This window comes from Pleurodeles waltl, chromosome 10 (assembly GCF_031143425.1).
Source record: "Pleurodeles waltl isolate 20211129_DDA chromosome 10, aPleWal1.hap1.20221129, whole genome shotgun sequence".
Classification (NCBI taxonomy): Eukaryota; Metazoa; Chordata; class Amphibia; order Caudata; family Salamandridae; genus Pleurodeles; species Pleurodeles waltl.
The window spans coordinates 788,087,751-788,111,367 of NC_090449.1; the positions used below are offsets into that span (position 1 = coordinate 788,087,751).

General features: G+C 47.8%; 1 protein-coding gene across 4 annotated transcripts in view; it reads right to left on the minus strand.

Moving 5' to 3' along the window:
• Positions 1-23,617, minus strand: part of HNRNPA2B1 (heterogeneous nuclear ribonucleoprotein A2/B1) — a 172,336-nt gene that overhangs the window by 111,169 nt on the left and 37,550 nt on the right. For all 4 annotated transcript variants that reach the window (XR_011199162.1, XM_069211412.1, XM_069211410.1 and 1 more), the window contains exon 8: positions 7,774-7,893. Coding sequence is in view for 3 of the 4 variants with exons in the window: in XM_069211412.1 (XP_069067513.1) it covers positions 7,774-7,893 (120 nt within the window). In the remaining variant the exon portion in view is untranslated. The remainder of the gene's footprint in view (positions 1-7,773; positions 7,894-23,617) is intronic.

The following is a 23,617-nucleotide window of genomic DNA, read 5'->3' on the forward strand; positions in this document are numbered from 1 at the left end:
GTATTGGCTGTACTTGATACTCTTCAGAGGTTTTGTGGCTTTCTTTTAGTCTCTTTGAAAGTCCATGCTCCTCTGTATATGCTGGCCTTTTCAGCTCAGAAGCAGGCTTTTTTGGGATCGAAAAAGATGATGCAGTGGATGATGCAGTGGATGATCTCAGTTCCGAAAGGGATTTCTGAATCTTCGACTCCGAAAAATGATGTTTGCTCGAGTCAGACACTGAGCCTTTTATTGCCTTCGATGTTTTGGGAGGAGTGGCCTTTTTCAATGCCGAACTGGTAGCTTGGTCACCGGGAGTCTTTTTTCGGGCAGAGCCGTGGCCTTCCGGCAGTGGCGTACCCAAGGCTTTCTGTTTTTGTTAGGGTACAGGGGTACTCATACTCACATGTTGTCCCGCCGTGACCGGTCTGTCCTCCTCGGATTTCTGTTCGGAGTCAGAACCTCGAACGGAGACTGCTGTCTGCATGATTTCTACCTCCTCCAAGTCGAGTTGTTCAGTGCTTCTGGTCCCATCGCGAGTCTTCGTGCCCTCCTGTCTAGAAGAGTCTTTTTGGAACGGAAGGATCAACAGGCCTCCCAATTTTCTTCCAGATGATCTGAGGAAAGGCAAAGATTACAGACGAGATGTTGGTCTGTATAAGGATATTTCGTGTGGCACAGAGACAGAACCGGAATGGAGTCCGATCCATGAGGCTTCCACGCGATTGGCCCGACTAGGCCAGAGTTGGGTACGCGTGCCCCGAAGGACGAGTAGAGTTGCCTTCTCCGACGGTACCGATGTTTCAATGTAAGATGTAAACCCGAATGATACAATACAGACGAAAAGAAAGCATTTTCAAAGTTTTCCGAATCGAAATCTCGGAGCAAGAGGAAACACGCCCGAACCCGACGGCAGAAAGAAAACAATTTAACATGGAGTCGATACCCATGCGCAATGGAACTGAAGTGGAGGAGTCATTCGATCTCATGACTCGAAAACACTTCTTAAAAAAAAAAAAAAAAAAAAAAAAACTTGTAACACTCCAAGCCCAACACTAGATGGCAAAAGTAAAATGCACAGCATGTGTATCTGCAGCTACACATGCCATCAACACACACACAGATAGATGTGGTAAAAAAAAAAAAAAAATTCAACAGTCTGCTGGCTATTTAGAACGAAAAAATATTCATTTGACGAGCCTGTCTTGTTACATGGTTCCCCTAGTCAGGGGTCCATAAGGTACAAATTACTAATCTGTCTGAAAATTAGTCTTTTTTTTTTTTTTTTAAGCAAGGGTGAATTTAAAGCCTTGTTCAATGTTTAGAGTGCAGAGGTTTCTAAGCTACTGGAAAGAATGCAGGCAAACATATCTTCTGAGCCAAATGAAAAGAAGTTGGTACATTAAGATTGTTCATGGGGGTCTGTAGAAATGGAGACTTCGATCAGGTTCTTTCAGGAGTGTCTGAAGCTCACCTTCTCTCGGTTGATTTTATGCCAGTAGAAAGGCCAGAAATGTTTTCTAATGTTGATCTGTGAATTGGTTCAAAGAGGGGCCTCATGAAGGTTTGCCAACAGGGCCTTTGGGTGTAATGTGTGATAACATTAGGAGTAAATAAGCAGAAAGTTTTCATGAATTCTTCAATGACCCAAGAAGCATAAAGAGAAGGCTTTTCTGATGATGTCAGATATCTCTAAATTGACGACAGATGAACCTTAATTTAAGCAAAGCCGAGATCAGATCAAACCAGTTTTCAGAAGGTACATTAAAAACTGAACATCTCCAGGGGTTTTGGAATTTCCTTTGGTGCCTAGAGGATAAATATTTTCCATTCCAGAGAATACGTTTTGATTTTGGATGGCTTTCTAGCTACCAAGTTACTTGTTTACAATTTTCAGGAAAATCTATATTTTGCCGAACAAGCCAGGTAGTCAATTGCAGGTACTCTGTATTGAGGTGATGGACTTCTTCCTTGATAGAGGACTGGTGTCTGGCTTGAACTGCACTTGGGTCTGGGAGGACATGTTAAACAACCCTGAACCAATGCAGCCTTGGCCAGACAGGAGCTACTGAAATCACCACGCAGTGTGTGATTTTCCAGCAAACTCTCGTTATATGGGGAAAATGCATAATTGATTTTATAAAGGCTTTCGAGTACAGGCCACTACAAACTACCCTGCAATGGGGAACATTTCTTGCAAACATATCTAACATGCTTTTGGCCACCAAAGGAATATCAAATTGAATTTTATGCCGTCTACTTCCATTTGTGCTGTAGGGAAAGAACCCACTTTTTGACACCGTTCGAACTACTGGGGTAATGGCTCTGAAATGCCTGGAGTCTTGCTAAACAGGACACTCTGCATGGGCTGTGACCCCTAGAATGGTGCATGTTTAATTGGCTCGTCCCCAATTGGCATGGCCCAACATACTTTTAAGTCCCTAGCATATGGTACTGGCAGTTACCCAGAGCTTGTAAGTTGAGGTGTCTCTAGTGGACTGCAGCACTAGTTGTGCCACCAAGAGTACACGGTAAAACATGGCCCCTACAGACTGTAAGGGCAGTTTAAAACTGCTAACTTGAATTTGCCATTTAAGGTAATGACAGCTCAAACCTTCCTTCTTAATATGCTCAAGTCACCGGCTCAGGTAGACCTAATAAGCCCTAAGTGAGAGTACTGTATATTATAATGAGGAATATGTACTTTTACATTAAAAAACCTAAATTGTTGTTTTTACTGTGGAAAGGCTAGTAGTCACATTAACAAGTACACAATTACATGCAAACATCTCAGCCCTTCTGGCTGGAACTACTGAAGTTGGTGCTCTAAAGGAATACGTGCATTAAATCTGATTAAATGGTAAATCAAATTTAGTGGTGGGAAAAGTGCAACTTTGGAAGCTGCCACTTTAGATGCCCAAGGTTTCCAGTGCCCTTTTACTGATGTACATGGGGCTTGTCTTGCAGGCAACTTTCTGCCCACCTGGGGAGATAAGCAAAGGATTCCCAGGAAAGGACATGTAGGAAGTTGGCTCTGTATGCACTATTTCAAAGTAAGGAATAGTATGCACAGAGTCCAAGGGTTCCCCTTAGAGGTAAGATAGTGGCAAAAAGAGAATACTAATGCTCTATTTTGTGGTAGTGTGGTCGAGCAGCAGGCTTATCAAAGGAGTAGTGTTAAGCATTTGTTGTACATACACACAGGCAATAAATGAGGAACACACACTCAGAGACAATTCCAGGCCAATAGGTTTTTGTATAGAAAAATATATTTTCTTAGTTTATTTTAAGAACCACAGGTTCAAATTCTACATGTAATACTTCGCATGAAAGGTATTGCAGGTAAGTACTTTAGGAACTTTGAATAATCACAATAGCATATATACTTTTCAAATAAAACACATATAGCTATTTTAAAACTAGACACTTGGAGCAATTTTCACAGTTCCTAGGGGAGGTAAGTAATTGTTAGTTCTTGCAGGTAAGTAAACCACCTATGGGGTTCAAGTTTGGGTCCAAGGTAGCCCACCGTTGGGGGTTCAGAGCAACCTCAAAGTTACCACACCAGCAGCTCAGGGCCGGTCAGGTGCAGAGTTCAAAGTGGTGCCCAAAACGCATAGGCTTCAATGGAGAAGGGGGTGCCCCGGTTCCAGTCTGCCAGCAGGTAAGTACCCGCGTCTTCGGAGGGCAGACCAGGGGGGTTTTGTAGGGCACCGGGGGGGACACAAGTTAGCACAGGAAGTACACCCTCAGCAGCACGGGGGCGGCCGGGTGCAGTGTGCAAACATGTCGGGTTTCCAATGGAAATCAATGGGAGACCAAGGGGTCTCTTCAGCGGTGCAGGCAGGCAGGGGGGGGCTCCTCGGGGTAGCCACCACCTGGGCAAGGGAGAGGGCCTCCTGGGGGTCACTCCTGCACTGGAGTTCCGATCCTTCAGGTCATGGGGGCTGCGGGTGCAGGGTCTTTTCCAGGCGTCGGGATCTGAGAGTCAGGCAGTTGCGGTCAGGGGGAGCCTCGGGATTCCCTCTGCAGGCGTCGCTGTGGGGGCTCAGGGGGGACAACTTTGGTTACTCACAGTCTCGGAGTCCCCGGAGGGTCCTCCCTGAAGTGTTTCTCCACCAGTCGAGTCGGGGTCGCAAGTCTCACGCTTCTGGCGGGAAACGCTGTTGCCTTTAAGTTGCTCCTTTGGAAACAAAGTTGCAGTCTTGGGTGAACAGGGCTGCTGTTCTCGGGAGTTTCTTGGTCCTTTTAGAGCAGGGTAGTCCTCTGAGGATTCGAGGTCGCTGGTCCTGGGGAAAGCATCGCTGGAGCAGTTTTCTTCCGAAGGGGGGAGACAGGCCGGTAGAGCTGGGGCCAAGGCAGTTGGTGTCTCCGTCTTCTCTGCAGGGTTTTTCAGCTCAGCAGTCCTCTTCTTCTTAGGTTGCAGGAATCTGAGTTCCTAGGTTCAGGGGAGCCCTTAAATACTACATTTAAGGGTGTGTTTAGGTCTGGAGGATTTCTAAAAGTTAGTCTCACCTCAGCTCAGGACACCTTAGGGGCTGTCCTGACTGGCCAGTGACTCCTCGTTATTCTCATTATTTCCTCCGGCCTTGCCGCCAAAAGTGGGGCCGTGGCCGGAGGGGGCGGGCAACTCCACTAGCTGGAGTGCCCTGTGGTGCTGGAACAAAGGGGGTGAGCCTTTGAGGCTCACCGCCAGGTGTTACAGCTCCTGCCCAGTGCAGGCTTTGTTACTAGCCACAGAGTGACAAAGGCACTCTCCCCATGTGGCCAGCAACATGTCTCGAGTGTGGCAGGCTGCTAAAACCAGTCAGCCTACACGGGTAGTTGGTTAAGGTTTCAGGGGGCACCTCTAAGGTGCCCTCTGGGGTGTATTTTACAATAAAATGTACACTGGCATCAGTGCGCATTTATTGTGCTGAGAAGCTTGATACCAAACTTCCCAGTTTTCAGTGTAGCCATTATGGTGCTGTGGAGTTCGTGTTTGACAGACTCCCAGACCATATACTCTTATGGCTACCCTGCACTTACAATGTCTAAGGTTTTGCTTAGACACTGTAGGGGCACAGTGCTCCTGCACTGGTGCCCTCACCTATGGTTTAGTGCACCCAGCCTTAGGGCTGTAAGGCCTGCTAGAGGGGTGTCTTACCTATACTGCATAGGCAGTGTGAGGTTGGCATGGCACCCTGAGGGGAGTGCCATGTCGACTTACTCGTTTTATCCTCACCAGCACACACAAGCTGGCAAGCAGTGTGTCTGTGCTGAGTGAGGGGTCCCCAGCGTGGCATAAGATATGCTGCAGCCCTTAGAGACCTTCCCTGGCATCAGGGCCCTTGGTACCAGGGGTACCAGTTACAAGGGACTTACCTGGATGCCAGGGTGTGCCAATTGTGTAAACAAAAGTACAGGTTAGGGAAAGAACACTGGTGCTGGGGCCTGGTTAGCAGGCCTCAGCACACTTTCAATTCAAAACGTAGCATCAGCAAAGGCAAAAAGTCAGGGGGTAACCATGCCAAGGAGGCATTTCCTTACAGGACACAATAGGGGCCTGCACATGAGAGAGGTGCAAACTCCCTCCTTCAGGAAGCCGCACTTGTGTTAGCCCAAAAGGTGAGCTTCAGTGGAGAAGATGCTTTTGGAGAGCAAACAGGTAACATTCTATTGTTTTGGCAGACAGGCCGACAGCTGAGACTGGGGACATAGAAGAGAAGGCGCCAGCTGTCAAATTGGGGTTACCAGGGGCATGTAGACCCTTGCTAACCACAACTCTGGGGGTGGGCTAGTGAACACAATGTCGAGAGGGCTCTTGCCACCAAGGGAGTGGGATGAACGGTGCATTCTGGGAAAGCCAGACATCACACTCCACAGGGAGTGGAGTCAGCAGGTAAGATGGAGCCCAATAGCCCAGTGGCTACCAAGCGCATCATTGCCAGAGGGCATTTTCAGAGCATAAAAGGGAGCGCACTTTTGGCCCCAGACCTCAACTGGCTGGGACTGAGGACAAAGTAGGACGGCCATATCGCACCAAGGGATCAGCAAAGAGAGGTTGCACTAACAAGGACTCTACTTGGTGGCTAGTGAAGGATGGGACAGTACCTGCCATGCCCTGGGCAAAGAGACCCTGTCTCCAGAGCACAGTAAACCAAGAGACTTTAGGGCACAGACGGCTGGCTTCCTGTTCACAGCACAGGGACACAAAAGCTGACTAAGTCTGATGTGGTGAGTGGTAGCTCAAAGTCTTAAAGAAACCCACCACAGCCTCTGTGCAGAACTAAGAACAAGGACCAAAACATGGATTTGCACCAGAGTACGCAGAGCACAGGAGTGCTGTGTGAGAGTTGCTGAGGCCCTCAAAAGGCGAGTTATGGCCACAACAAAACAAAAAAACAAAAGGCAGCTGGTAGTACAGCTGCAACTGGACTTCTACCAGCCCAGAGGATTTAATGGGATATCAATCCTGCAACCAGGACCCCTGCTCACCACATTCGCAGAATTGAAGACCAGTGTCACATCCACAGCATCCTTGGAGCATCTGCAGCATCCTTCATGGGAATCCATTGCAATGCGAGGGAGTGCATGAAACTGCTGGAAGACTGCTTCTGTGAAGGTAACTGTTCTCTTGAGGACCTTGCTTGTCCTCTAGTCTAGCTCTATGCCGCAACTGATCGCCTTAAGTACTTCTAACCAACCACATCAAAACTTTTTCAAGGAAAACTTAAGTAAGTGTCAAAGTGTCCAATTCATTGACTGTCAAGACCTGTTTGCAGTTAGGTGAAATTGTTTTGGTTTATTATTGCTTGTAAAAATCAATATCTCCAGAACCCTTCAGTGGATCTTTTTAGTCCTAGTGTCTAAATTCTTACAAAATTAGTCTTTTTTTTTTTTTTTACTTGTTGTCGGATTTCTCGTGTAGTGCCGATTTCTTCTTTAACTGTTTTGGTGCAGTTTAAATGCTTTACATGTGTTTCTCTTTAAGCTTTCCTGCTCAGAGCCTGACTCCTTTCCTTTCTAATATATTAAAAGATGCTCTGTTTGACCATAGCTGTCAGTCATATCTGGCTACTACTGACTGCTGTTTCAAAATAAGAGCTGTGAAGCCTCCCATGTGCTCTGTATATCCTACTCACGTGAGGCAGAAAAAGAACTGACAGAAGTAGCTGCCAGTAGGATGCATCACTGGTTGAGGAAGCACCTGGGCTCTTAGAGACAGGACGCTTTTCATTTTCTTGCAATGAAAGCCAGTCAGTCTTCTTTTGTTTCTCTTTTCTCCATTTTGACCCCCTCTAGCCAGCCGCCCTGCAGATAAGATTTTGCATTGCAGACTTTTAAACTTAATGCAGGCTCAGCAGGAGTTTTTCAGAAGAAAATGAGCTTTTGAAAGGCCATTACAGGTTGCTGCTGATTATATAGACCCTTTGTAACCTGTTAATGGTAAGTGCTCCAAGGTCAACATAAGAGGCAAATGATTATTCTTCATGACTGTCAAAGAACAGGTCATATTTACCATTTCCACTTAAGATTCCTACCTATATAAATATTTGAAAATCCAAATGATTTGAGTATATGGGATTCTACGAAAGATCCAGTCCTAGAAAACAATGAAGATAAATGATGCAAGATGCATGCTTCATGCATAAAAAAATAGAAGTGGCAGTGATCAAGGTGCGAATGCTTTAACAAAGTATTACCAGAAACCTAATAGCAACACAAAGGTGCAACTCTGCATCAGAGATCTAGAACGTAAACCTTAGCACATTTTTATACATATACAATCACGTTAATATGTTTAACAAATACCTCCTCCGTAGTTGTCATAACCTCCTCCATATCCTCCACCCTGATTACCATATCCAGGACCGCCACCATATCCACCTCCTCTTCCACCTCCAAAGCCAGGGCCACCACCATAATTTCCACCTAGTCCAAACAAATAGAAAATACATTAAAAATGTCCTTCGGTATACAAAATACGTTTTATGTTTTTTTTGCTCAGAAATCTGTTTATCTGGAGATTATTCACGAGTGTAAGCTGATGACAGTCCACATACGAAAATGAGTTATTTAACTGTTACTGTAGTTCTCCAGTATTGGTATCTTTCATAGATTCACAAGCGTCGAGATGGGCGTCCCCGGTACAATTGTAGTGTTGAAATATATTAATACAAGGGCCCTAGGCCTCTTCAATTTAATAGTCTATCAGTCATTTTATGAAAAAGGACCAAACTTGAGCATCCACCATTCAGACAACACCACTAGAATCCTCCTGAGAGAAGCTCCAGCACCTCCAATTTTCCAAGCACAAGTGTATTAAGGACAGGAAGAGAGGAAGAGAGAGCGCGAGGAAGGGAGCGAGGAAGAGAGGGAGAGATGAAAGTGAGCTTCTCCAGGGAGGCGGGTGGGTTGCATGTGAATCTATGAAAGATTCCAATACTAGAGAACTACAGTTACAGGTAAGTAACTAATTTTCTTACTCCAGTATTGGAACTTTCATAGATTCACAAGCTTGAATATCAGAGTAACGAGCTGTACATCTGTTCGTGGCATGAGACGCTGCAGATTCACATGCTGTGCACATCCCATCATCTAGTGTTGGGCTCGGAGTGTTACAAGTTGTTTTTCTTCGAAGAAGTCTTTTTCGAGTCACAAGATCGAACCCCTTTCGGCTCCATTGCGCATGGGCGTCGACTCCATCTTAGATTGTTTTCCCCGCAGAGGGTGAGGTAAAGTTGCGTATATAGTAATAGTGCCCATGCAATGGAGTAAATATGTATGTACATAATGTGTTTAAAAGTAATATATTTACAAATGTACAAGTTAAATTTTTTCTCAACTTAAAACGGCTACAGGCTCCCGGGGAGGTGGGAGGGCGCATGTGAATCTGCAGCGTCCCATGCCACGAACAGATGTACACTGGGTAAGTGACATTTTCCGTTCGATGGCATGTGTAGCTGCAGATACACATGCTGTGCATAGACTAGTCAGCAGTTATCTCCCCAAAAGCGGTGGTTCAGCCTGTAGGAGTTGAAGTTGTTTGAAATAAAGACCGTAATACTGCTTGTCCTACTTTGGCTTGCTGTGTTGTTAACACATCCACGCAGTAATGCTTGGTAAATTTATGAGGCGTAGACCATGTGGCTGCCTTACATTTTTCAGTCATTGGTATGTTTCCTAGAAAGGCCATGGTAGCACCTTTCTTTCTAGTTGAGTGTGCCTTTGGTGTAATAGGCAGTTCTCTTTTTGCTTTTATATAACAGGTTTGAATACATTTAACTATCCATATGGCAATGCCTTGTTTGGATATTGGATTCCCTGTATGAGGTTTTTAGAATGCAACAAACAATTGTTTTGTTTTGCAAATTTGTTTCGTTCTATCTATGTAGTACATTAGTGCCCTTTTAATGTCTAATGTATGTAACTCTCTCTCAGCTACCGGATCTGGTTCTGGAAAGAATACTGGGAGTTCCACTGTTTGATTTAAGTGGAACGGTGATATGACCTTAGGTAAGAATTTAGGATTTGTTCGTAGAACTACTTTATGTTTATGTATCTGAATAAAGGGTTCTTGTATAGTAAATGCTTGTATTTCACTTACTCTTCTGAGAGATGTGATAGCTATCAGAAAAGCTACTTTCCATGTTAAGTACTTGTAGGAAGTTGGCTCTGTATGTGCTATTTCAAAGTAAGGAATAGCATGCACAGAGTCCAAGGGTTCCCCTTAGAGGTAAAATAGTGGTAAAAAGAGATAATACTAATGCTCTATTTTGTGGTAGTGTGGTCGAGCAGTAGGCTTATCCAAGGAGTAGTGTTAAGCATTTGTTGTACATACACATAGACAATAAATGAGGTACACACACTCAGACAAATCCAGCCAATAGGTTTTGTTATAGAAAAATACCTTTTCTTAGTTTATTTTAAGAACCACAGGTTCAAATTTAACATGTAATATCTTGTTTGAAAGGTATTGCAGGTAAGTACATTAGGAACTTTGAATCATTTCAATTGCATGTATACTTTTCAAGTTATTGACAAATAGCTACTTTAAAAGTGGACACTTAGTGCAATTTTTACAGTTCCTGGGGGAGGTAAGTTTTGGTTAGTTTTACCCGGTGTAGGAAGTTGGCTCTGTATGTGCTATTTCAAAGTAAGGAATAGCATGCACAGAGTCCAAGGGTTCCCCTTAGAGGTAAAATAGTGGTAAAAATAGATAATACTAATGCTCTATTTTGTGGTAGTGTGGTCGAGCAGTAGGCTTATCCAAGGAGTAGTGTTAAGCATTTGTTGTACATACACAAGACAATAAATGAGGTACACACACTCAGAGACAAATCCAGCCAATAGGTTTTTATATAGAAAAATATCTTTTCTTAGTTTATTTTAAGAACCACAGGTTCAAATTCTACATGTAATATCTCATTCGAAAGGTATTGCAGGTAAGTACTTTAGGAACTTCAAATCATCAAAATTGCATGTATACTTTTCAAGTTATTGACAAATAGCTGTTTTAAAAGTGGACACTTAGTGCAATTTTCACAGTTCCTAGGGGAGGTAAGTATTTGTTAGATTAACCAGGTAAGTAAGACACTTACAGGGCTCAGTTCTTGGTCCAAGGTAGCCCACCGTTGGGGGTTCAGAGCAACCCCAAAGTCACCACACCAGCAGCTCAGGGCCGGTCAGGTGCAGAGTCCAAAGTGGTGCCCAAAACACATAGGCTAGAATGGAGAGAAGGGGGTGCCCCGGTTCCGGTCTGCTTGCAGGTAAGTACCCGCGTCTTCGGAGGGCAGACCAGGGGGGTTTTGTAGGGCACCGGGGGGGACACAAGTCCACACAGAAATTTCACCCTCAGCGGCGCGGGGGCGGCCGGGTGCAGTGTAGAAACAAGCGTCGGGTTCGCAATGTTAGTCTATGAGAGATCTCGGGATCTCTTCAGCGCTGCAGGCAGGCAAGGGGGGGATTCCTCGGGGAAACCTCCACTTGGGCAAGGGAGAGGGACTCCTGGGGGTCACTTCTCCAGTGAAAGTCCGGTCCTTCAGGTCCTGGGGGCTGCGGGTGCAGGGTCTCTCCCAGGTGTCGGGACTTTAGGTTCAAAAGAGTCGCGGTCAGGGGAAGCCTCGGGATTCCCTCTGCAGGCGGCGCTGTGGGGGCTCAGGGGGGACAGGTTTTGGTACTCACAGTATCAGAGTAGTCCTGGGGTCCCTCCTGAGGTGTTGGATCGCCACCAGTCGAGTCGGGGTCGCCGGGTGCAGTGTTGCAAGTCTCACGCTTCTTGCGGGGAGCTTGCAGGGATCTTTAAAGTTGCTGGAAACAAAGTTGCAGCTTTTCTTGGAGCAGGTCCGCTGTCCTCGGGAGTTTCTTGTCTTTTCGAAGCAGGGGCAGTCCTCAGAGGATGTCGAGGTCGCTGGTCCCTTCGGAAGGCGTCGCTGGAGCAGGATCTTTGGAAGGCAGGAGACAGGCCGGTGAGTTTCTGGAGCCAAGGCAGTTGTCGTCTTCTGGTCTTCCGCTGCAGGGGTTTTCAGCTGGGCAGTCCTTCTTCTTGTTGCAGGAATCTGATTTTCTAGGGTTCAGGGTAGCCCTTAAATACTAAATTTAAGGGCGTGTTTAGGTCTGGGGGGTTAGTAGCCAATGGCTACTAGCCCTGAGGGTGGGTACACCCTCTTTGTGCCTCCTCCCAAGGGGAGGGGGTCACAATCCTAACCCTATTGGGGGAATCCTCCATCTGCAAGATGGAGGATTTCTAAAAGTTAGAGTCACCTCAGCTCAGGACACCTTAGGGGCTGTCCTGACTGGCCAGTGACTCCTCCTTGTTTTTCTCATTATTTTCTCCGGCCTTGCCGCCAAAAGTGGGGCCTGGCCGGAGGGGGCGGGCAACTCCACTAGCTGGAGTGTCCTGCTGGGTTGGCACAAAGGAGGTGAGCCTTTGAGGCTCACCGCCAGGTGTGACAATTCCTGCCTGGGAGAGGTGTTAGCATCTCCACCCAGTGCAGGCTTTGTTACTGGCCTCAGAGTGACAAAGGCACTCTCCCCATGGGGCCAGCAACATGTCTCGGTTTGTGGCAGGCTGCTAAAACTAGTCAGCCTACACAGATAGTCGGTTAAGTTTCAGGGGGCACCTCTAAGGTGCCCTCTGTGGTGTATTTTACAATAAAATGTACACTGGCATCAGAGTGCATTTATTGTGCTGAGAAGTTTGATACCAAACTTCCCAGTTTTCAGTGTAGCCATTATGGTGCTGTGGAGTTCGTGTTTGACAGACTCCCAGACCATATACTCTTATGGCTACCCTGCACTTACAATGTCTAAGGTTTTGTTTAGACACTGTAGGGGTACCATGCTCATGCACTGGTACCCTCACCTATGGTATAGTGCACCCTGCCTTAGGGCTGTAAGGCCTGCTAGAGGGGTGTCTTACCTATACTGCATAGGCAGTGAGAGGCTGGCATGGCACCCTGAGGGGAGTGCCATGTCGACTTACTCGTTTTGTCCTCACTAGCACACACAAGCTGGTAAGCAGTGTGTCTGTGCTGAGTGAGAGGTCTCCAGGGTGGCATAAGACATGCTGCAGCCCTTAGAGACCTTCCTTGGCATCAGGGCCCTTGGTACTAGAAGTACCAGTTACAAGGGACTTATCTGGATGCCAGGGTCTGCCAATTGTGGATACAAAAGTACAGGTTAGGGAAAGAACACTGGTGCTGGGGCCTGGTTAGCAGGCCTCAGCACACTTTCAATTGTAAACATAGCATCAGCAAAGGCAAAAAGTCAGGGGGCAACCATGCCAAGGAGGCATTTCCTTACACAACCCCCCCCCAAACGAAAGAGGATGAGACTAACCTTTCCCAAGAGAGTCTTCATTTTCTAAGTGGAAGAACCTGGAAAGGCCATCTGCATTGGCATGGGCAGTCCCAGGTCTGTGTTCCACTATAAAGTCCATTCCCTGTAGGGAGATGGACCACCTCAACAGTTTAGGATTTTCACCTTTCATTTGCATCAGCCATTTGAGAGGTCTGTGGTCAGTTTGAACTAGGAAGTGAGTCCCAAAGAGGTATGGTCTCAGCTTCTTCAGGGACCAAACCACAGCAAAGGCCTCCCTCTCAATGGCACTCCAACGCTGCTCCCTGGGGAGTAACCTCCTGCTAATGAAAGCAACAGGCTGGTCAAGGCCATCATCATTTGTTTGGGACAAAACTGCCCCTATCCCATGTTCAGAGGCATCAGTCTGCACAATGAACTGCTTAGAATAATCTGGAGCTTTGAGAACTGGTGCTGAGCACATGGCTTGTTTCAGGGTGTCAAAGGCCTGTTGGCAGTCCACAGTCCAGTTCACTTTCTTGGGCATTTTCTTGGAGGTGAGTTCAGTGAGGGCTGTCACAATGGATCCATATCCCTTCACAAACCTCCTGTAGTACCCAGTCAAGCCAAGGAATGCCCTGACTTGAGTCTGGGTTTTTGGAGCTACCCAGTCCAGAATAGTCTGGATCTTGGGTTGGAGTGGCTGAACTTGGCCTCCACCTACAAGGTGTCCCAAGTAAACCACAGTTCCCTGCCCTATCTGGCATTTGGATGCCTTGATAGAGAGGCCTGCAGATTGCAGAGCCTTCAAAACCTTCCTCAGGTGGACCAGGTGATCCTGCCAGGTGGAGCTAAAGACAGCAATATCATCAAGATAAGCTGTGCTAAAGGACTCCAAGCCAGCAAGGACTTGATTCACCAACCTTTGGAAGGTGGCAGGGGCATTCTTTAAACCAAAGGGCATAACAGTAAACTGATAATGCCCATCAGGTGTGGAGAATGCTGTCTTTTCTTTTGCTCCAGGTGCCATTTTTATTTGCCAGTACCCTGCTGTCAAGTCAAAGGTACTTAGAAATTTGGCAGCACCTAATTTATCAATGAGCTCATCAGCTCTTGGAATTGGATGGGCATCTGTCTTGGTGACAGAATTGAGCCCTCTGTAGTCCACACAAAACCTCATCTCTTTCTTTCCATCTTTGGTGTGAGGTTTGGGGACTAAGACCACTGGGCTAGCCCAGGGGCTGTCAGAGCGCTCAATCACTCCCAATTCCAGCATCTTGTGGACTTCCACCTTGATGCTTTCCTTAACATGGTCAGACTGTCTGAAGATTTTGTTCTTGACAGGCATGCTGTCTCCTGTGTCCACATCATGGGTACACAGGTGGGTCTGACCAGGGGTTAGGGAGAAAAGCTCAGGAAACTGTTGTAGGACTCTCCTACAATCAGCCTGCTGTTGGCCAGAGAGGGTGTCTGAGTAGATCACTCCATCTACTGTGCCATCTTTTGGGTCTGATGACAGAAGATCAGGGAGAGGTTCACTCTCTGCCTCCTGATCCTCATCTGTTACCATTAACAGATTCACATCAGCCCTGTCATGGAAGAGCTTAAGGCGGTTCACATGGATCACCCTCTTGGGGCTCCTGCTTGTGCCCAGGTCCACCAGGTAGGTGACCTGACTCTTCCTCTCTAGCACTGGGTAAGGGCCACTCCATTTGTCCTGGAGTGCCCTGGGAGCCACAGGCTCCAGAACCCAGACTTTCTGCCCTGGTTGGAACTCAACCAGTGCAGCCTTTTGGTCATACCAAAACTTCTGGAGCTGTTGGCTGGCCTCAAGGTTTTTGGTTGCCTTTTCCATGTACTCTGCCATTCTAGAGCGAAGGCCAAGTACATAGTCCACTATGTCCTGTTTAGGCTCATGGAGAGGTCTCTCCCAGCCTTCTTTAACAAGGGCAAGTGGTCCCCTTACAGGATGACCAAACAGAAGTTCAAAGGGTGAGAATCCTACTCCCTTCTGTGGTACCTCCCTGTAAGCGAAAAGCAGACATGGCAGGAGGACATCCCATCTCCTTTTGAGTTTTTCTGGGAGCCCCATGATCATGCCTTTTAATGTCTTGTTGAATCTCTCAACTAAGCCATTAGTTTGTGGATGGTAGGGTGTAGTGAATTTATAAGTCACTCCACACTCATTCCACATGTGCTTTAGGTATGCTGACATGAAGTTGGTACCTCTGTCAGACACCACCTCCTTAGGGAAACCCACTCTGGTAAAGATACCAATGAGGGCCTTGGCTACTGCAGGGGCAGTAGTCGACCTAAGGGGAATAGCTTCAGGATACCTGGTAGCATGATCCACTACTACCAGGATATACATATTTCCTGAGGCTGTGGGAGGTTCTAGTGGACCAACTATGTCCACACCCACTCTTTCAAAGGGCACCCCCACCACAGGAAGTGGAATGAGGGGGGCCTTTGGATGCCCACCTGTCTTACCACTGGCTTGACAGGTGGGGCAGGAGAGGCAAAACTCCTTAACCATGTTGGACATATTGGGCCAGTAGAAGTGGTTGACTAACCTCTCCCACGTCTTGGTTTGTCCCAAATGTCCAGCAAGGGGAATGTCATGGGCCAATGTTAGGATGAACTCTCTGAACAGCTGAGGCACTACCACTCTCCTAGTGGCACCAGGTTTGGGGTCTCTGGCCTCAGTGTACAGGAGCCCATCTTCCCAATAGACCCTATGTGTTCCATTTTTCTTGCCTTTGGACTCTTCAGCAGCTTGCTGCCTAAGGCCTTCAAGAGAGGGACAGGTTTCTTGTCCCTTACACAGCTCCTCCCTTGAGGGTCCCCCTGGGCCCAAGAGCTCAACCTGATAAGGTTCAAGCTCCAAAGGCTCAGTTCCCTCAGAGGGCAGAACTTCTTCATGAGAAGAGAGGTTCCCTTTCTTTTGCTGTGTTGCAGTTGGTTTCCCAACTGACTTTCCTTTTCTCTTGGTAGGCTGGGCCATTCTTCCAGACTCTAGCTCTACTTGTTCACCCTGTGCCTTGCACTGTGCTCTGGTTTTCACACACACCAGTTCAGGGATACCCAGCATTGCTGCATGGGTTTTTAGTTCTACCTCAGCCCATGCTGAGGACTCCAGGTCATTTCCAAGCAGACAGTCCACTGGGATATTTGAGGAGACCACCACCTGTTTCAGGCCATTGACCCCTCCCCATTCTAAAGTAACCATTGCCATGGGATGTACTTTTCTCTGATTGTCAGCGTTGGTGACTGTGTAAGTTTTTCCAGTCAGGTATTGGCCAGGGGAAACCAGTTTCTCTGTCACCATGGTGACACTGGCACCTGTATCCCTCAGGCCCTCTATTCTAGTCCCATTAATTAAGAGTTGCTGTCTGTATTTTTGCATGTTAGGCGGCCAGACAGCTAGTGTGGCTAAATCCACCCCACCCTCAGAAACTAGAGTAGCTTCAGTGTGGACCCTGATTTGCTCTGGGCACACTGTTGATCCCACTTGGAGACTAGCCATACCAGTGTTACCTGGATGGGAGTTTGGAGTGGAACCTTTCTTGGGACAGGCCTTGTCTCCAGTTTGGTGTCCATGCTGTTTACAGCTATGACACCAGGCCTTTTTGGGATCAAAGTTTTTACCCTTGTACCCATTGTTTTGTGAAGAGGCTCTGGGCCCACCCTCCTGTGCAGGTTTTTGGGGGCCTGTAGAAGACTCTTTACTATTTTTAGTTTTGGTTGTCTCATCACCCTTCTGCTGGGGAGTCTTTGTGACCCCTTTCTTTTGGTCACCCCCTGTTGAAGTCTTGGACACCCTTGTCTTGACCCAATGGTCCGCCTTCTTTCCCAATTCTTGGGGAGAAATTGGTCCTAGGTCTACCAGATGCTGATGCAGTTTATCATTGAAACAATTACTTAACAGGTGTTCTTTCACAAATAAATTGTACAGCCCATCATAATTACTTACACCACTGCCTTGAATCCAACCATCTAGTGTTTTCACTGAGTAGTCAACAAAGTCAACCCAGGTCTGGCTCGAGGATTTTTGAGCCCCCCTGAACCTAATCCTGTACTCCTCAGTGGAGAATCCAAAGCCCTCAATCAGGGTACCCTTCATGAGGTCATAAGATTCTGCATCTTGTCCAGAGAGTGTGAGGAGTCTATCCCTACACTTTCCTGTGAACATTTCCCAAAGGAGAGCACCCCAGTGAGATCTGTTCACTTTTCTGGTTACACAAGCCCTCTCAAAAGCTGTGAACCATTTGGTGATGTCATCACCATCTTCATATTTAGTTACAATCCCTTTAGGGATTTTCAACATGTCAGGAGAATCTCTGACCCTATTTATGTTGCTGCCACCATTGATGGGTCCTAGGCCCATCTCTTGTCTTTCCCTCTCTATGGCTAGGATCTGTCTTTCCAAAGCCAATCTTTTGGCCATCCTGGCTAACTGGATGTCCTCTTCACTGGGGCTATCCTCAGTGATTTCAGAGGTGTTGGTCTCTCCTGTGAGGGAACCAGCATCTCTGACTATTATTTTTGGAGTCAGGGTTTGAGGGACCCTGTTCTCCCTAGATAGGACTGGTAGGGGGGAATTGTCCTCCAAGTCACTATCCTCTTCCTCTGAGTTGCCACCCTCAGAGGGGTTGGCCTTTTCAAACTCTGCCAAAAGCTCCTGGAGCTGTATTTTGGTAGGTTTGGGGCCCATTGTTATTTTCTTTATTTTACAGAGTGACCTTAGCTCCCTCATCTTAAGATGGAGGTAAGGTGTGGTGTCGAGTTCCACCACAGTCACATCTGTGCTAGACATTTTGTTTCTAAAAGTTGGAATACTTTTAAGAATCTACAACTGTTTCTAGAATCTAATTTCAAACTTTTAACAAACTTTTAAACTCTAAAAGAAATGCTAAACAGGATCTAACACAAGGCCCTAGCAGGTCTTTTAAGAATTTAGAAAACTTTTCAAATTGCAAAAATCAATTTCTAATGACAATTTTGGAATTTGTCGTGTGATCAGGTATTGGCTGAGTAGTCCAGCAAATGCAAAGTCTTGTACCCCACCGCTGATCCACCAATGTAGGAAGTTGGCTCTGTATGTGCTATTTCAAAGTAAGGAATAGCATGCACAGAGTCCAAGGGTTCCCCTTAGAGGTAAAATAGTGGTAAAAATAGATAATACTAATGCTCTATTTTGTGGTAGTGTGGTCGAGCAGTAGGCTTATCCAAGGAGTAGTGTTAAGCATTTGTTGTACATACACAAGACAATAAATGAGGTACACACACTCAGAGACAAATCCAGCCAATAGGTTTTTATATAGAAAAATATCTTTTCTTAGTTTATTTTAAGAACCACAGGTTCAAATTCTACATGTAATATCTCATTCGAAAGGTATTGCAGGTAAGTACTTTAGGAACTTCAAATCATCAAAATTGCATGTATACTTTTCAAGTTATTGACAAATAGCTGTTTTAAAAGTGGACACTTAGTGCAATTTTCACAGTTCCTAGGGGAGGTAAGTATTTGTTAGATTAACCAGGTAAGTAAGACACTTACAGGGCTCAGTTCTTGGTCCAAGGTAGCCCACCGTTGGGGGTTCAGAGCAACCCCAAAGTCACCACACCAGCAGCTCAGGGCCGGTCAGGTGCAGAGTCCAAAGTGGTGCCCAAAACACATAGGCTAGAATGGAGAGAAGGGGGTGCCCCGGTTCCGGTCTGCTTGCAGGTAAGTACCCGCGTCTTCGGAGGGCAGACCAGGGGGGTTTTGTAGGGCACCGGGGGGGACACAAGTCCACACAGAAATTTCACCCTCAGCGGCGCGGGGGCGGCCGGGTGCAGTGTAGAAACAAGCGTCGGGTTCGCAATGTTAGTCTATGAGAGATCTCGGGATCTCTTCAGCGCTGCAGGCAGGCAAGGGGGGGATTCCTCGGGGAAACCTCCACTTGGGCAAGGGAGAGGGACTCCTGGGGGTCACTTCTCCAGTGAAAGTCCGGTCCTTCAGGTCCTGGGGGCTGCGGGTGCAGGGTCTCTCCCAGGTGTCGGGACTTTAGGTTCAAAAGAGTCGCGGTCAGGGGAAGCCTCGGGATTCCCTCTGCAGGCGGCGCTGTGGGGGCTCAGGGGGGACAGGTTTTGGTACTCACAGTATCAGAGTAGTCCTGGGGTCCCTCCTGAGGTGTTGGATCGCCACCAGTCGAGTCGGGGTCGCCGGGTGCAGTGTTGCAAGTCTCACGCTTCTTGCGGGGAGCTTGCAGGGATCTTTAAAGTTGCTGGAAACAAAGTTGCAGCTTTTCTTGGAGCAGGTCCGCTGTCCTCGGGAGTTTCTTGTCTTTTCGAAGCAGGGGCAGTCCTCAGAGGATGTCGAGGTCGCTGGTCCCTTCGGAAGGCGTCGCTGGAGCAGGATCTTTGGAAGGCAGGAGACAGGCCGGTGAGTTTCTGGAGCCAAGGCAGTTGTCGTCTTCTGGTCTTCCGCTGCAGGGGTTTTCAGCTGGGCAGTCCTTCTTCTTGTTGCAGGAATCTGATTTTCTAGGGTTCAGGGTAGCCCTTAAATACTAAATTTAAGGGCGTGTTTAGGTCTGGGGGGTTAGTAGCCAATGGCTACTAGCCCTGAGGGTGGGTACACCCTCTTTGTGCCTCCTCCCAAGGGGAGGGGGTCACAATCCTAACCCTATTGGGGGAATCCTCCATCTGCAAGATGGAGGATTTCTAAAAGTTAGAGTCACCTCAGCTCAGGACACCTTAGGGGCTGTCCTGACTGGCCAGTGACTCCTCCTTGTTTTTCTCATTATTTTCTCCGGCCTTGCCGCCAAAAGTGGGGCCTGGCCGGAGGGGGCGGGCAACTCCACTAGCTGGAGTGTCCTGCTGGGTTGGCACAAAGGAGGTGAGCCTTTGAGGCTCACCGCCAGGTGTGACAATTCCTGCCTGGGAGAGGTGTTAGCATCTCCACCCAGTGCAGGCTTTGTTACTGGCCTCAGAGTGACAAAGGCACTCTCCCCATGGGGCCAGCAACATGTCTCGGTTTGTGGCAGGCTGCTAAAACTAGTCAGCCTACACAGATAGTCGGTTAAGTTTCAGGGGGCACCTCTAAGGTGCCCTCTGTGGTGTATTTTACAATAAAATGTACACTGGCATCAGAGTGCATTTATTGTGCTGAGAAGTTTGATACCAAACTTCCCAGTTTTCAGTGTAGCCATTATGGTGCTGTGGAGTTCGTGTTTGACAGACTCCCAGACCATATACTCTTATGGCTACCCTGCACTTACAATGTCTAAGGTTTTGTTTAGACACTGTAGGGGTACCATGCTCATGCACTGGTACCCTCACCTATGGTATAGTGCACCCTGCCTTAGGGCTGTAAGGCCTGCTAGAGGGGTGTCTTACCTATACTGCATAGGCAGTGAGAGGCTGGCATGGCACCCTGAGGGGAGTGCCATGTCGACTTACTCGTTTTGTCCTCACTAGCACACACAAGCTGGTAAGCAGTGTGTCTGTGCTGAGTGAGAGGTCTCCAGGGTGGCATAAGACATGCTGCAGCCCTTAGAGACCTTCCTTGGCATCAGGGCCCTTGGTACTAGAAGTACCAGTTACAAGGGACTTATCTGGATGCCAGGGTCTGCCAATTGTGGATACAAAAGTACAGGTTAGGGAAAGAACACTGGTGCTGGGGCCTGGTTAGCAGGCCTCAGCACACTTTCAATTGTAAACATAGCATCAGCAAAGGCAAAAAGTCAGGGGGCAACCATGCCAAGGAGGCATTTCCTTACACCCGGTAAGTAAGACACTTACAGGGTTCAGTTCTTGGTCCAAGGTAGCCCACCGTTGGGGGTTCAGAGCAACCCCAAAGTCACCACACCAGCAGCTCAGGGCCGGTCAGGTGCAGAGTTCAAAGTGGTGCCCAAAACGCATAGGCTAGAATGGAGAGAAGGGGGTGCCCCGGTTCCGGTCTGCTTGCAGGTAAGTACCCGCGTCTTCGGAGGGCAGACCAGGGGGGTTTTGTAGGGCACCGGGGGGGACACAAGCCCACACAGAAATTTCACCCTCAGCAGCGCGGGGGTGGCCGGGTGCAGTGTAGAAACAAGCGTCGGGTTTTCAATGTTAGTCTATGAGAGATCAAGGGATCTCTTTAGCGCTGCAGGCAGGCAAGGGGGGGCTTCCTCGGGGAAACCTCCACTTGGACAAGGGAGAGGGACTCCTGGGGGTCACTTCTGCAGTGAAAGTCCGGTCCTTCAGGTCCGGGGGGCTGCGGGTGCAGGGTCTTTTCCAGGCGTCGGGACTTAGGTTTCAGAGAGTCGCGGTCAGGGGAAGCCTCGGGATTCCCTCTGCAGGCGGCGCTGTGGGGGCTCAGGGGGGACAGGTTTTGGTACTCACAGTCGTAGAGTAGTCCGGGGGTCCTCCCTGAGGTGTTGGTTCTCCACCAGCCGAGTCGGGGTCGCTGGGTGCAGTGTTGAAAGTCTCACGCTTCTTGCGGGGAGATTGCAGGGTTCTTTAAAGCTGCTTCTTGAGACAAAGTTGCAGTCTTTTTGGAGCAGGTCCGCTGTCCTCGGGAGTTTCTTGTCGTTGTCGAAGCAGGGCAGTCCTCAGAGGATTCAGAGGTCGCTGGTCCCTTTGGAAGGCGTCGCTGGAGCAGAGTTCTTTGGAAGGCAGGAGACAGGCCGGTGAGTTTCTGGAGCCAAGGCAGTTGTTGTCTTCTGGTCTTCCTCTGCAGGGGTTTTCAGCTGGGCAGTCCTTCTTCTTGTTGTCGCAGGAATCTAATTTTCTAGGGTTCAGGGTAGCCCTTAAATACTAAATTTAAGGGCGTGTTTAGGTCTGGGGGGTTAGTAGCCAATGGCTACTAGCCCTGAGGGTGGGTACACCCTCTTTGTGCCTCCTCCCAAGGGGAGGGGGTCACAATCCTAACCCTATTGGGGGAATCCTCCATCTGCAAGATGGAGGATTTCTAAAAGTTAGAGTCACTTCAGCTCAGGACACCTTAGGGGCTGTCCTGACTGGCCAGTGACGACTCCTTGTTGCTTTCTTTGTTCCCTCCAGCCTTGCCGCCAAAAGTGGGGGCCGTGGCCGGAGGGGGCGGGCAACTCCACTAAGCTGGAGTGCCCTGCTGGGCTGTGACAAAGGGGTGAGCCTTTGAGGCTCACCGCCAGGTGTTACAGCTCCTGCCTGGGGGAGGTGTTAGCATCTCCACCCAGTGCAGGCTTTGTTACTGGCCTCAGAGTGACAAAGGCACTCTCCCCATGGGGCCAGCAACATGTCTCTAGTGTGGCAGGCTGCTGGAACTAGTCAGCCTACACAGACAGTCGGTTAAGTTTCAGGGGGCACCTCTAAGGTGCCCTCTGGGGTGTATTTTGCAATAAAATGTACACTGGCATCAGTGTGCATTTATTGTGCTGAGAAGTTTGATACCAAACTTCCCAGTTTTCAGTGTAGCCATTATGGTGCTGTGGAGTTCTTGTTTGACAAACTCCCAGACCATATACTCTTATGGCTACCCTGCACTTACAATGTCTAAGGTTTGGTTTAGACACTGTAGGGGTACCCTGCTCATGCACTGGTACCCTCACCTATGGTTTAGTGCACCCTGCCTTAGGGCTGTAAAGCCTGCTAGAGGGGTGTCTTACCTATACTGCATAGGCAGTGAGAGGCTGGCATGGCACCCTGAGGGGAGTGCCATGTCGACTTACTCGTTTTGTCCTCACTAGCACACACAAGCTGGCAAGCAGTGTGTCTGTGCTGAGTGAGAGGTCTCCAGGGTGGCATAAGACATGCTGCAGCCCTTAGAGACCTTCCTTGGCATCAGGGCCCTTGGTACTAGAAGTACCAGTTACAAGGGACTTATCTGGATGCCAGGGTCTGCCAATTGTGGATACAAAAGTACAGGTTAGGGAAAGAACACTGGTGCTGGGGCCTGGTTAGCAGGCCTCAGCACACTTTCAATTGTAAACATAGCATCAGCAAAGGCAAAAAGTCAGGGGGCAACCATGCCAAGGAGGCATTTCCTTACAGTACTGTATGTCACATGAGTGCATGGGTTCAAAAGGTGGCCCCTTAAGTCGTGTTAAGACAATGTTGAGATTCCACGAAGGAACTGGTGGTGTTCTTGGTGGGATAATTTTTTTCAGACCCTCCATAAATGCTTTTATGACTGGGACCCTGAATAATGAAGTTGAGTGCGTAATTTGCAGATAAGCTGAAATTGGGTGAGATGTATTTTAATGGATGAAAAAGCTAACTTTGACTTTTGTAAGTGCAGTAGGTAGCTGCCGATGTCTTTAGCAGATGCGTGTAATGGTTGAATTAGATTATTATGGGAGTAATACACAAATCTTTTCCACTTATTTGCATAGCAATGTCTTGTGGTTGGTTTCGTAGCTTGTTTTATGACCTCCATACATTCCTGTGTAAGGTCTAGGTGCCCGAATTCTAAGACTTCAAGAGCTAAATTGCTTGATTTAGCAATGCTGGATTTGGGTGTCTGATCTGTTTGTGTTGAGTTAACAGATCTGGTCTGTTTGGTAGCTTGATATGGGGCACTACTGAGAGGTCTAGTAGTGTTGTGTACCAAGGTTGTCTTGCCCAAGTTGGTGCTATTAGTATGAGTTTGAGTTTGTTTTGACTCAATTTGTTTACTAGATATGGAAGGAGTGGGAGAGGGGGGAAAAGGGTATGCAAATATCCCTGACCAACTCATCCATAGCGTATTGCCCTGAGAGTGAGCCTGTGGGTACCTGGATGCGAAGTTTTGGCATTTTGCGTTTTCTTTTGTTGCAAATAGATCGATTTGCGGCGTTCCCCACCTTTGGAAGTAAGTTTTTAGTATTTGGGGATGAATTTCCCATTGGTGGATCTGTTGGTGATCCCGAGAGAG